Source organism: Hibiscus syriacus, unplaced genomic scaffold (assembly GCF_006381635.1).
Source record: "Hibiscus syriacus cultivar Baekdansim isolate YM2019G1 unplaced genomic scaffold, ASM638163v2 tig00111008_pilon, whole genome shotgun sequence".
Taxonomy (NCBI): domain Eukaryota; kingdom Viridiplantae; phylum Streptophyta; class Magnoliopsida; order Malvales; family Malvaceae; genus Hibiscus; species Hibiscus syriacus.
The window spans coordinates 910328-925678 of record NW_024062951.1 but is presented as its reverse complement, the minus strand read 5'-3'; the positions used below and the strand labels follow the sequence as shown (position 1 = coordinate 925678).

General features: G+C 30.5%; 1 protein-coding gene across 1 annotated transcript; it reads right to left on the bottom strand.

The window, feature by feature from the left end:
* Positions 1-6426: 6426 nt before the first annotated feature.
* LOC120149836 (scarecrow-like protein 32) lies at positions 6427-8109 on the bottom strand. The gene has a single exon (XM_039162545.1). The coding sequence runs from the start codon at positions 7744-7746 to the stop codon at positions 6430-6432; it is 1317 nt and encodes a 438-aa protein (XP_039018476.1). The 5' UTR covers positions 7747-8109; the 3' UTR covers positions 6427-6429.
* Between the last annotated feature and the right edge of the window lie 7242 nt (positions 8110-15351).

The window sequence follows — 15351 nt, the reverse complement described above, 5'->3', positions numbered from 1 at the left end:
TGGGTGAATGAATAGTCCAGTCTCAGCACCATCCGCACCAGGCTCACGAAGCGGTTCTTCTGGTGGAGATGATGGTTCTTCTATGCGTTATACATTTAGGTCGAAGAACCTACTACTTGCACGCCTTCCCCTTGAACTAGAAGGCATATCGACATTGAGATCGAAAAAGCTCGCAGTCGAATGCCTCCCCCTAGAGCTTGAAGTTATTGTGTCAAATGGAAACTGCACAGATGGTTGCGTCGATGACATCTCCATATTAAGGTCAAACGGATTTGCAGATGAATACCTTCCCCTTGAACTGGAAGCGATGTTACCATACGGATTGTTTGTCGACCCACCTCGGTACATATTGTAAGGAGTTGCGTATGAATGTCTCCCCATTATGGCATTAAAATCATTACACATTACTGTCGTCGGGCTGTCAACTTGTTCAGCCAGCCCATAGTGGGAGCTTAATGATTGACCCCGAACGGCATGCACTTGAATAAAATTTGCATACATCTTAATATCAGCGTCTGAATAATTACTTTGAGCTTCAACCATCATTTCAACATCATCATTGTTCAAAAGTTCGAACACTGTATAAGTTAATGACAACAATGATGTTGGAAATTTGTACTGCAACGACGACATTCTTCCATTACTTCCAACATGAATCTTCCTCAAAATCTTCGTTATCAGCTCCTCAAGAGTTATATTTCTCTTCAATGATATTTTAACACGCTCATTTGATACGAGAAAAACGCCGGTTTCATTTTCTCAAATTTCACCATCATAATAAACAATAGCTGAAAGTCGCGTCATTCTTTGAGTTTAAATGTGCAACAATATTATATCTGCAAAAAAATAACTGAAACAATGTTAATTAAATAAATAATATATGAACGAAAATATAACATAATAAAATTTTTACACATAAACATAAATAATTTAAATAATATAATTTTATATTATTACCTGTACCGCAAAACTATTTCGACGTATATTCCCGCTTTCTAATTTTACAAACACATAAATTAATTGACAACAATTAGTATAATATATTTTCAAATAATCATAATAAACAATATATATACTAAAAAAATTTATCACAAAATTACCTTATAACGAAAAATCGCACGAACTTCTTAATAAAATATGAGAAAATTGTCATAATTATTGACTCGTTAACGGAATTGTTTTATTAATTTATAAGTTGAGAGGAGAGATGTGAGGAACTTAACCCGGGGGAGAAAGGTATTTATAGTCGAGAAAAATTTTAACAATTATACGAGGCGCGGTACTTACCCCGCGCTATATGTAATTATAAAGGTCAGGCGCGGCCCCTGACCCGCGCTATACCCTACGTGGCGTAAGGCGCGCCCCAAGGGCCGCGCCATACACACGTGTATCCATGTCAGCATAAGGCGCGTCGCAGGGGGCGCGTCTTACCCACGTGACGCCAAATCAGCGTATAGCGCGCTGCAGGAGGCGCGCCTTACTGCAAAGGGTGTTAGATCGAAAAATATAGCATGACTGATGTTAGATCGATAAATATATCGGTCATCGTTGATTTTTTGGGAAAAACGCCGTACCCTTATGGTCATCTTTATATGTGTTATTCATGTGTATCATCTATAATAATTGAATTGTTTTAACTCCGGTTCAACTCTCATATGTTATATTTTTTATAAGATTTTAACTCTTTGTATGTGTTACTTGTGTGTATCATCAGCAACAATTAAATTTTTTTACTCGAGTTTAACTTGTTTATCTTATATCTTTATAAGATTTCAACTTAATTTTATTTTAAATATAATTAAGATTAATATGATGATCATACATCTTAAAATATTATATTGATAAATATATAAATAGTGATTTTTATCTCCAATGATACGAAATCCGTAGATTATATTAGATTAAGGAAATGACGAGTGATAGCCGTCTTTATAAAAAAAATTAAATTTTTATTATTTATTAATAATTTATTTTTATTTTTTCATCTCTAATATTTTTTAATTTTGTTTTTTCAACATAAAATCTTCCGTATATATAGAAGATCAAATATTTGGAGAGATATATGAAACGATAGCTCGTACGTGAAGTCTTTTTCATGTATATAACCACGTTATCGTAAAAGCACCTATGCTGGGTTATTCAAATTAAATTCACCACCAACTCCATGTACACATAAAAAGTAAACAAGTAAATATTCATTTAATGTAGTTAGTCGTTCCATTGAATTTCAAAACTATATAATAAAAATAGAAATAAAATATTTGAAGTGTGGCAGAGAAGTTGTGCTTACAGAAGTAGAGTAGTAATGATTGTGGGGATCTATTTGCTCATAGAAGAAAAAATGGGCATCCAATTTGTCAGATAATCAATGAAAACAAAGAAGAAATATTAAATTATTGACTGTGGCTCCAGTTCACAGGCAGTGGTAGAGTGCACGCATGTTCAAGGGAACATTTTGTAGATGAATTTTTAATATATTTTTTAATCAATGTGGATTTTTAATATAATTCTCAAACTCTGTGTAAAAAACATTACAAATTATGGTTATTACCATGATAGACAACTCAAATATTCCAAGACATGTCCTTCGCGTACGAAACTATGCACTTGTTATTTGTAGATGTTGGTGTGAAGCTTATGGGTTGCCTTGTTAAACGAGATCGATGAATGGGTTTGGGGTTGGCACAATGTGCGAACTTTGAAGCAATGGAACACGTGATAGAGTAGGAATGTAAATAAATCAAGTAGAGCTTGAATATTATCGAGCTTAATTCGATTGAAAAAGTTTAAAGTTGAGCTCGACTTGAATCTTAAAATCATTGACTTAAAATTATTAAGTTCAACTTGAATTCAAAGTTAGAAAGTAAAGTTCGACTTCATTCGAAAACTCGTGAGCTTATATATTAAAAAAAACTCATGAGCTACTTGATATCCGACTCAAAATTTCACGAGCTTAAAGTTATCAAACTTGAACTTGAAATAAAAAAAATTAAAGTTTTAATCGAGATCAAAAAAAATTAAAACTCGAAACATTCTTAGACTTAGCTTAATTAAAACTCAAATTCGAGTTCAATTCAAGCCTAAACTTGAGCTCCAATCTTTCGTATATGAAAACCTTGTACTATATTTAAGAGAAATAATATATAAATGTTAATATTATTAACAATTTTAATTTAAAAATTGAAAATTTAATATGTTAATTTTTTAAGTTATTCACAAGTTTTTCAAATTAATTATCAAATAACTCGTTTCGACTTATAAAAAAATTGAATCAAATCCATTCAATTAAATATTAATCAAGTTTTAACTAAATCAAACTCAAATAATTTACCATCTATCCCACTTCATGCAAGAGTGAGAATACCAAAATGGAAAGTTTTGACGGTCGCACATGATTCATAATTTCATATGTGGTTTCCGATTTACCATGTTTGTTGAATTTGGGGCTCACTCGTATCCGATTGCATTGTTTTCTTTTCACGAGGATGATGCAAGTAGGCTGTAAATCAACTAAGTTTAGAAGATATAACTATGATTGTGTTTGTTTATTTATTTATAACATATTTATAATTAATTTATGTTTATATTTATTAGTTTATTTTTGAAGGTATTCGTTTTCAATTTATGTAGAGTTCACAAAAATATTCGTGTGTATATTCGTCAACCTGCTTATTTATATATTCGTCAACATATTTATTTAGAGTTCATGAATATTCGACTAATAGTTCTTAAGCTCCTTAGGCTTCACAATATAAACTTCAAAATTTATCATATGTGCATTTAGTCACAACCTTCACCAATATTTTATAAATTAAAAAATATATTTTTTAAAAAATTAGGTAAATGAACTTATAAACGAGTCGAAAAACAAACTTATAAATAAACTTTAAAACGAGCTTATTCGTTAGTATAAACGAATTAAACACACATTTCTTCATGTTCATTCATTTACTAATTAAACATAATTTTTTAAAATTTATTTGTTTAATTTATTAAATAAATATAAACAAATATTATATAAACAATCCACAAATAATTCACCAAACGCTTTATTAGATGCTGTATAATCCAGCTTTACAGCTAAACAAAAATGATCTTTTTTTATGCCCCAAAAAAACCACGGTGGCAACTGACAAGCACCCTGGAAGAATAAAAATCCAATTAAAGGACAATTTATCAATCAGGTTGTGGCCCAATGAAATTCGTTTTACCGGCTGATTTAGCCCAATATAACGGGTTTTTTTATTTAGCTCATTCGAGCAAGTCAAAATTTATTTTGAAATCTATGATATTTTTTACTGTGCTATTGGAACTCGTCATATCGAGGTGATGAGTTTGAATAAAATATAATTTTTTTATTAAAATCTATCATATTGAGGTAAAAATTTAAAATAAAAAATATTTTTTTATTAGAATTCGTTATCTCGACGTGACGAGTTCTATGTCACTATAAAAAAAACCATAAATATTAAAATAAATATTAACTTGCTCTAATGGGCTAAATAAAAAAACTCATATACCTTGTTGGGTCGATTTTGCCCGTTTTACCCCGTTCAACCAGCCCAGGTCTTTTTTATTTATTTACTAGTAATTTAGTACGACTGAAAATTATGTTGAATTACCAATGGATATTTGATATAATTATAAAGTATATTACATTCTATAAAAAAATAAATATAAATTTTAAAAATGATATTATTAAAAGAGAATCATGTATCAAACATAATTTTAAAATGAATATAAAAAATACCTCAATTTGAAAAATAATTATTTTTCTTAATTTCAAAGGATTTCTAAGGGTATACAAAACATGATATCTTTACCTCATATCCTCAAAATTTATATAAATTATTCTTATTGGATTAGTTGAGACGTAAAAATTTTGTATCTAAATATAGATAGAAAATATCATAAGTTATTCGCATCAATACAAACATCCAGTTATATTTCGAAAAATTCTAAGGGCTATTCGCAAGCCCTTGTACATTTTATAATAAGCTAGTATACAACACTTAAAATTGTATGAAATATGGTTAGATGTGCGTACATCTACGAATAACTTAAGAAGTTTCTTAACTATGTTTATATTAAAAATTCGTAAGTCTCAACTAATCTAATAAGAATACTTTTATATAAGTGTTGATTATATGATTGTATCATAATGAAATCATATTTAGTATACGTACATATATGCTACAAAAAGTGTATGAGATTTTAGTGATGGTTGATGTATACATGAAATTAAAAGCATATTGTATTTGTTATTTTGATAAATATGATTAATTTATTTTTGTGCCTATATGTTATATGTATATATTAAATATAATTTAATCAAAAAATATATTAAGTATAATATATGTTTTTTTAATATTTTAAATTTTAATTCATTATTTATAGTTTGTAATATATTTTTAATTTTTTAATAATAATTTTAATATTTTAAATTTTTAGTAATTATTATTATTATTATAGTTATTTTTGAATATTTGATTGTTATATTTTAAATTTTAAATAATTTAAATAAGCACTCAAACTTTTTACAAAAATCAATTTGACCATTGAACTCGACTAAAAACCCACTTTATCCCTTTACCACATTATTATCCATCGCGAACTACCACAATAATATCATAACGGTTAACAATCGGTTTCATTTGCCAAAGGGTCAATTTATTTTTTCCCCTTAGTTCAAGGGTCATATTGAGTGTAGAAAAAGTTCAAGAGTCACATTGAACTTTTTAGAAAAGTTTGAGGGTCTCAGATATCATTAAACCAAAATTTTATATTTTGTAAAGATAGTTTATAATTTTAAAATAAATTATGAAATTGCATATATTTTTAAAAGATTTGTTTTCTTAACTTTTTTTAAAGTATTCTGGTGTATATTAAAAAAGTACCAAAATAGAATTTTAGTTACAGTTGATGAATCACATGAGATATTACTCGTGTGTCACGTTATCATTTATTAACAACTAACAACTTAATATTAATTTTATAACAAAGTTTAAAATTTTGTGACTTTATCCTTATTTTGTAACCTTATTTTATAATTTTATCCAAGAATAGAAAACTGAACTAATTAGAAACCGGTAGTTGGGTGCTGCTACTGTGAAGCAACAGGCACATGAGATTCTATTAAAACAAAACAGGAGCAGGTTTTTGCCTCATACAAAGACAAATTATATATATTATATTTGTACATTTCTCTCCTTGCATTTATCTGAACCAAACACAAAAGCTATCTAAAGTCGCCTAATTTATAAAGATGAATGGTAATGGTATGGTGCATGATTTTATCCTCAAAATTCTGCGGTTTTTCTTTGTCTTTTGCCCATTTTCAGCCTTTCGACAACGAGAGAAGCAGCACCTTGTTTTGTCCCCGCTGGTTCAACTGGACCACTGACGTTTACCACACCCAATAATGGTGTCTCAATCCTCCAACTCATTCGAGGCCCAGGCCGTGGCAAACACTGAGTTGTGACCTTTCCATGTGAGAACCACCATATCTTCCTCTCCCTTCATGCCCCATCCACTTGCATGTTCATCTAGTAGCGATTTAACTTCATTAATGGTGTCTTCACAAAATGGGAGGCTGAAGAAACCTGCATTTTTCATCCTTTGTGACAATTTTGTGCCTGATTCTAGCCTCTCCATCCTTTGGGACCCTTCGAAACTGATGATGTTCTCGATCTTGTGACCGATATCGGATTCGTACTCAAGCCTTTGGGAACTATCTTTGGGCAAGAATGTCTCCAATGCGTCAAAGGGTATCCATAGATAATTGAAGCATGTTGTGATTCTCGAACTTAGGCTTGGTGCGCTTAAATCAGAATCCTCGTCGACCACAACTGTAATACGAGGATTAAGGCCTTTGATTGTGTCAAGGAAAGCATCTCGCAGTGAAAAACCGTGAGCAGTGTTCAGTTTTGTCTCGTCAGACAAATAGCGTAGCCAGTTTTGACAGTTTATGACCAAAGCTTCATCCTCCCTAAGGTCTAGCTCGGAACTAGTCAACTGAGTCAACAGTGATTCAAACTTAACAGCAAAGGATTCATTGGAGAAGCAAGGGTCATCTTTGACATGGAACTCGAAAGGTACGTCCCTGAACTTGGCGAAATTCGCCAAACGGAGACCGACTTCCTCTTTCGACACGTTAAGCAAAGGGGGAACTTGTGGCCTGCAAGAGGGCACCGTGATTCGAAGCGACGGAGGCCCTTCCGGCCGCTTAGCCAGGGCGTCTATTAGAGTCGGCCACTGCATACAGTGAGTGATGCTGAAATCTAATATATGAACTCTCGTGCATCCTTCAACCGCCTTGAAAATGGCACTGTTCGATACACAAAACCCAAAACGATGCCAAGGGATTAAATCGACATACCCGGCTAGCTCAGTGACAGTGATTAGCCTTCTCTGAAACATGCTTCCGCCATTGAAATTCATGGCCGTGGGGCAAACCCTAGACGCCCTAGAGATGAGCGCTCTCAAGAACCATGAGGTGAGCCTCTGGTTCGTGTCGCCCATGTAGGAAGCGACGTTGTTGAGCACCCACATGACTTGCTGAGCCAAAGTCACATCGTTGTTCTCAAGGGCACTGGCGCAGTGAAGTAAAAGCTTCTCTATGCATGCTCCGTCAAGACTACCGAGGCATCCTGTCAGTGCTCCGGTTATGGAACCCTGAGAGGGGTTGAAAAAGCTAGGGTTTTGAAGGGAAATGGATGCACCGTTTCCTCTTACCTCAGTTTTCATGAGGTTTTGATGAAAAGGTAAACTTAGATTAAATAAGCTAATAAAATGGGGTAATTAATTAGGGTTTTGTTGAACTCGAACCAACGTGCATGGAAGATATTGATGACCCTGTTGAATTTGTTGAACTGATGTTTGCTTGACTTTGTATGGCTGGTATTGGTAGATGAAAAATTGAAGAGCTAGGGTTTTATCCGGTTGCAGATATGAGGTGTTGAACTTGGGGAGAAGGAAATCTACACAAATTTCCTTTGTGCTTTTAATGTGTTGAGAGAGATGGAGGAAAACTTGAGATTAACTAGAAGCCTATATATAGCAAAGGAAAGGACCATATTGAATGATTTATCCTTCAACCCATACATGCAGCCAAAATACTTAAAAGTTCCATGTACCAAAGGTTTTAGCACTTTAGCTTTTATAGTGATTTGAGTAACCAGGGTCAACAGATAATAACAATAGCAGATCTAAAATTATTTTTAAAAATGGATATAAGTGTATACTAATAACATAGAATTTTTGTACATATGATTACAAATAAAATTTTAGGTGGATACAATCATTAAAATAGATAATTATCTGAAGAAAATTCGAATTTCAACGTGGACATCTACCCACTCTCATGCTTTTGTAGATCCGCCGCTAGACAAGACATGTACCTCATGGATAAAAACAAATTATTCAAATTTTAATTTATTTTATTAATCTGAACAAACTACAAGATAGTATTTATTCGAAATATTCTCAATCATCTGACAATGAATACTCAAATACCCCTGTAAACATTAAGCTCGAATCGAAAATCTCTAAAGATAACAATTATTCTTTAACCACTAAACTTGTTTAATTCGTGCCAAATTTTAAAATAAAAATATCTGGTTATGATGGTTATTTAAATCTCGTATTTTAACTAATAACTTTGGCTTTCATAAGCTAAATTGGGCAATTGCTAATTATTCCTCCTCTCTTTCAGTCTTCACTTTCCCTCGTCTACTAAACGTAGTGGCTGTATTTATAAAAGAGGGTGAAGAATAGGTTAAGGAAGCTGTCTCAGCCGGCCATTCCTTTTGTCGAATTTGTGCTCATTGAATTCCATTATGACAAACCCAACAACAATTATTTCATTATTTTTTTTAGTTTAAATTGGAATTTTATTTTGTTTCATAGACTTTAGTGATCGATGGCTACCTTTGCCTTCCACAAAACAGGATGTGTAAATGTGATGAAATTTGATTGCTAGTGCCCCTCGTGATGCCGTCAGTAAAGACAAATTAGACCAGTTCCCCACAGGGACAAACTTATGACTATTTCCATATATTGGAACGAACATAAAATTTTATATTATAGAAAATGAATTTATAAAATTTTAGGATGAGTCGAAAGTGACTATCAATAAAAAAAATATAAAGAAAATATCTAAAATATATAAAAATTTAAAATTTTTAAAGGCGCTCTCCTCATCCATCCCTTCCTACAATGTTTGTCATATCATCTTGCATATGGTTTTGCAATTTGACCCCCTTTGGTTTGCATTTCTATTTTTATTCTTTTTTGCATAAAGTATAGTGATTCAGTGTTGTATGTTTCCCTCGACCCAAGCTCATATAGGACGTTTTAGTGAATCAGGAAATGGCCTGCTAGCTAACATTTGCTTTTTAATTTAACTGAAAATTTGCTCATTATTGAGTGGAGTTTCTGGTTCCTTACAGAGAAATCTATGAAGTGTTATCAGACAAGTAATCGGTCACAAACCTCATAATAGATTTGATATTATGTTTTTTAGAGTATCTAGGTGCAGTTTTAGCCATGAAAATTTATCTCTGAAAGACGTTATTAGTTTAATAAATAAATAAGATTGCGTAAAATTAGGTGACAAATAAATGTTATTGATATTATTTGTGTATACAAATAAATTATTTTATAATTAAGTCCTAAGAATAATATAGTTATTCTTAAAAGGTCTTTAGTTAAATGTTATTGTGGGTTTTGACAAAACTACACCAACATTAATATGAAGTTTATTGATGACAAAGTTTTGTCACTGATATAGGAAAGTCAAAATCAATACATGAGTACGTGTTAGAGAATAACATATTGGACTAATCCGCTATGAATATTTTTCTTGGACTATTATGAAATTAATAGTCACAACATCACTTATAGGGATAACTATGTATATGATTTTCAGACTAGAGATCATCATTATCTCAATATATTGATTCATATATTTTGATATAATCAAACGTTCACCGTAACTAATTGTAACGTAAAGATTGAAGTTGGATATATCACGATCCATATAGTGGATATGGTTTATCAATATAGGATTTGTCATTCCTACATAATAAGATCAATATTTTAAGCCACTTGATTGAATGAGACTAGAAATGCATGAAAATACTCGAATAAGTTGATATGTGATATCATACTTATTTGTTTATTATAATATACTCAAGATATCAAGAAACATTAGATGAACCATAAAAGTGAATAATTTTGGATCGGGTGATTAAAAGCTTTCAGTTAACACCTTACATATTTTTAAATAATAAATTCATCATTCATTAAGAATAAAATTCTCTTTCCCTTAAAAATTGTTAAAAAAATATTATACAAAAATAATGTTGTTTATATACATTATTGCATAAAAATTATTTTTAAAATAAATTTTAGAAATTAAAATTATCATGTATTATTTTTTATTAAAATAAATAAGTTATTCTAATATTTATTATTATTTGAACTTTATCCTATCTCACGCAAAAAGATAATTTTAAATTTCAAAATAACCTAACATGCTTATTCTTTTTAATTAAAATTTTTAAATATCCTAACATTTTTAATTTTAAAATATCTACTATTACTTTTAAATAAATAAAATGTTAAATTAATTTAAATTACTCAATTAATTTAATGGGTCAGTGTATTGTTTTATTTAAAAATATTATTGATTTATCAACATATTATGCTTTCACATAAGATTTTTTGTCCTAATTTATAATATACTTTGTTCATATTTTTTATACAATATATATGTATATATATATATATATTCAATTTTATATTTTTATATAAAAAATATACTATTTAAATCTTAAAACTATTATTTTTAAATTGAACTCTTAACACGCATTTTATATATATAATCTAAGATAAATATAAAATAATATATATTCGTAAAATTTTTAATCGTTTAATAATAAATATTTATACATTCATATAGATATTATGTTTGAGATAATAATAATCTTTTAATTATTAAAATCGCTTGATTTATATTTTTTTATTATACTTATTTTATTTTTTTTAAAGAAAAATCAATCAGAAAAATTCTGAGGTGATATTAATCCGATATGAAACTTCATGGAATTGCGAAATATCTGAATAGGATTATTTGGTATTGCACGGTGTGAGAATAGTGATTCAGCTAGGGACGTGTCTTTGTCACTTGTCTGAGAAGATCCTGCCAAAAATCTTGTGATCTAGACACTATCTCCCTTAACCATATAAAGTTTTTTTTTATAAGTTACATATTTAATATCTAAATTATTAATTTTGATTTGTTTGAATACTTAAATTTTTATTCTTTTTAAAAAAATGCTTACGTTTATTTTTTATTTTATTTTGGTACTATGCCACTAAAAACTTAACGACGAGCATGTCAGTTGTCTCTTTCGTCGGCTGATGAAGTCCAAACTTTCAATCCCTCATATTTTCCACACTCTGAATACGAGTAAGGTCTCCGTTTTCTCGAGAAATGCCTCAATCTTCCTAAATCAAAGATGAACTCTTCGATATCTTCATATTTTGATCTCTATGGTCCACAGTCCGATGAACTTGAAACTTGATTATGTTGGTCGACTCATAATTCTCTAATGATCCACTATCCGAATTGGTCATTTGCCCAAAATATAAGATAGAGTTTTTTTTTATATATAGAAAAATCAGATTTTATTGAATCTTGTAAAGGATAAGGTATGTTCAGATTTAGGATGAAAAATCTTCCATCAAAATCAATATAAGATAATTATATAACTTTTCTATATAAATTATACTATTAGTTTGATCCAGATTGACTCTAAATTTATAGAAATAGTATATAAATTATAGGGGAAACTGGGAATAGTATGGGATAAAATAAAGGCTGTAAATGTATAATTAGTTTGATCCATAAGAAAGGATAAAAAGCCTACCTCTCGCTCACTTCCAAATAGATGGGAATCCTGAAAACAACACTCAAACCAACTTCAACACACTTTTGTTTTAGCACTTAGCATAGCCACAATTAAAGATGTATGCCTTTTATTTTAACTGAGCTTGATAGCAACACAAGACCTTGCTACACACAATAACAATTATTGACCTTTTCCTTTTATTTTTCTTTCTAAATTATAAGAGCATTGTGATTTTCACCCAAACTTTATATGAATCCAAATTCAAGTTAAGGCCAATCTTCTCTACTTACATATAACAAAATTAATGAAAAGGAATATTCTTAAAAAAATAAGTGTGAGAAAGCTGATGAGATTTTTATAAAGAGAATGTCAAAAAGTGGACATGGTGGCCAGAGTTAAATAACCGATAATGATACGATAGTAACAACGGTCAACGACAGAATCTCTAAGATTATAACTAAATAGAAGTGAAATAAAATGGAATAGAATTCAGGAAATTTTAATAAGTTGAAATTAATAAAATGGATTACCATAAACTATGTAGCACGATGATATGAATATTTATAATCTAATATTAAATGGTCCAACAAACCTAACAAATTCTTAACTATTTGTCAACTAACATCCAATTACTTAAATGAGATAATAACTCAAACTATCTTCTCTTAGGGAAAAATAAAATTTTCTTAATCTTTTAACATTCACCCTACTTTTCTTTTCTTTTGGGTAAAATACACACATATAATCACTCAATTATCTTCTCTTTCCTATTTTGATCACTCAATTTTCAAATTTTTAAATTTACTAAATAAACTTTCATATTTCTCTTGTTTTGGTCACTCTGAGTTATTTTATTATTATTTTAATATGACATGACTTTTTTTATCATTAGTTAATATAAGCTAATATAAAATTAAAATCAACAGTTCATTGTCATTGGACGCAACCATTGATGGCCAGTGATGGCGGTCGTTCGGTCCCGAATGTAATTGATCGCTTCATCTCGACCCCTTAAGTCTGAATCAATCGAGATTCGTGAATTTTGGGACATTCTTCGATGAAACAACTACTACATTTAGACTCAACTGTCAAAAGGAGTCTCCCAATATAATTTGGGATCAAATGGTCGTCGGTTTTAAAGGCCAACAATAGTCGACAACGACAACAAGAGACAATTATTATTTTAAATATTTTTAAATTTAATAATAATAATAATAATATATTATTATTTTATTATTTATTTTAAAATATTTTTATATTTAATAATATTTAAAATTTTCGTGTCATAGAAAATAATAATAAAATAATAGAAAGTGAATGTTTAATGTATAAAGTTCAGTTAGTAAATTGAAAAGTTTGAAAGTTGAGTGACCAAAATAAGAGAGTAAAATAGTTAAGTGATGATCTGTGTAATTTACTCTTTGTTTTGACATTCAAAAAAAAAACTTTCAACTGCAGGTAGTGTGGCAAAGTAAACAACTACATTTTGGCCGAACAAAATGCAAACATTTACAAGCATTTTACTTGCCTTGTTCTTCTTCTTTGACTGTGTACTTGAAAGTCAATAATGACTTGGTCAATGGTTCAGTATCCTCGAACATCTGATCAAAATCTGATGAATCTTTCTTCTTTCTTTCTTTCTGATAAAAAAAAATACTCTCAAAGTTGTATTTTTTTCTTCTACTTCTACTATTTGATCACTGTTGATGTATCATTCATTCCTTAAACGTTTAATGTACATCTACTATTTCAATATAACCAAAATTTCTTTCTTCTTCTTTTACATTCTCTACTATTCTTTTTCTTTCTGCATACAGGACAACAACCAATGTCAGCCATTTCAACTAGGCAGCTGGATATCAAAACTTAACAAATCAGTCCTAAATTATGACTATTATTAATTTAGAAGAGTTCAATTATAATTAAAGGACCAAATAAAAATATTATTTACTAACTTTTAATGTGTTATATCGTTTTTAACATTATTATATTTATTTCATAATAAAATCAAAATTTTATTTTATAATTTTTAAAAGTTATTTTAGGATAGTTTAGTAATGTTGTGAACTCTACCAATTATTTATTAGCGCTTTCGGCGCTCTGGCTGGAATTCACAATTTGGGGGATGGTCAGTCAAAAAGTGCACACCGAACTCCGAAGTGATAACCATTTGGCAATTTCTGTATCAAAATTCCAATTTTTTAACTCTCGGGTCAATATGTGGGCTACATCAACTTTTTTTTTCTTTTATTAATTTAGGTGATTATATGTGGTAGAATATATTTTAAAGATTTTTAATTATTTGATATTAAATGTTTACATATTTTATAATTATTAGTGTAGATACTCGTTTTTGACCGGGTTTTATATTTTTATTTTTATTATTATAATTTATTTATTATTATTATTAATATTTTTTTATTTTTTTTGCATGTCCATATTCAACCCCAACTATCCCAACAACACCACATCACCTGGTGGTTAACTTCCCACGTTCCAAAGGCTCTCTTTCACGTACAACAAATACCGAAAAAGCAGTGCGCATTTCCCATATTTTTTCATTTAAAATGGGGATTTAGCTGAAGGGAGAGAGCGGGCCCCAAAATTGAAGTGTCTGCTTTGCGCAGAGAATATGGAAAACAAACAATTTAAAGGGCATGTGATAGTGGTGTCGTACCCAAGCCAAGGCCACATCAACCCTCTTCTTTAATTCACCAAGCGTTTAGCATTTAAAGGTGTCAAGGCAACACTAGCCACCACGCTTTACACCGTCGGTTCCATATGTGCACCGCAAATCAGTGTCGAGGCTATCTCTGATGGGTTCGACGAAGGCTGCTATTCGCAAGCCGGAAACGTCCGAGGCTATGGTTCGAGTTTATGGAAGCCATTAAGCGAAGAAGTGCATGGAATGACTAGGAACAAAGTCATCAAAATCTGTGGTCTATTTGGGAGCATGGTTTCATTAACTGGGGAAGAAATGGAAGAGATCATTGGTGATTCGAGGCTCCATTCACAAACCCGAACGATCGGAGCAAGGAAGATCGAACGATTGCAGTCCTTTTATGACAATCCGAGTGGTCAAGTAGTAGATGAGGATGCGAGGATAAACATACTCCGACTGTGGCTCGATCCAACGGTTCAATCTCATGTGATCAAAGGTAAAGGGGTCAGTATTTTCATTTTCATTTCCAGTGATTCAGTATAGTTGAAGGCTGCCATGAACGTGAAAGTGAATAGGGTAAATAAGAAACTAAAATATGTTATGTACAAGGACCCATCTTTTTAATAGCCAAACCCAATTGCTTATGCACCCACATGTATTTGGGGTTATAGAGTGCTAAATCTTGGTGAAATCCTTCCATATTTGAACATCATTCATTTTGGTCCTTTTTATTTTTATTTTTTTATTTTTGATTTACTTTATTTTTATTTTTTA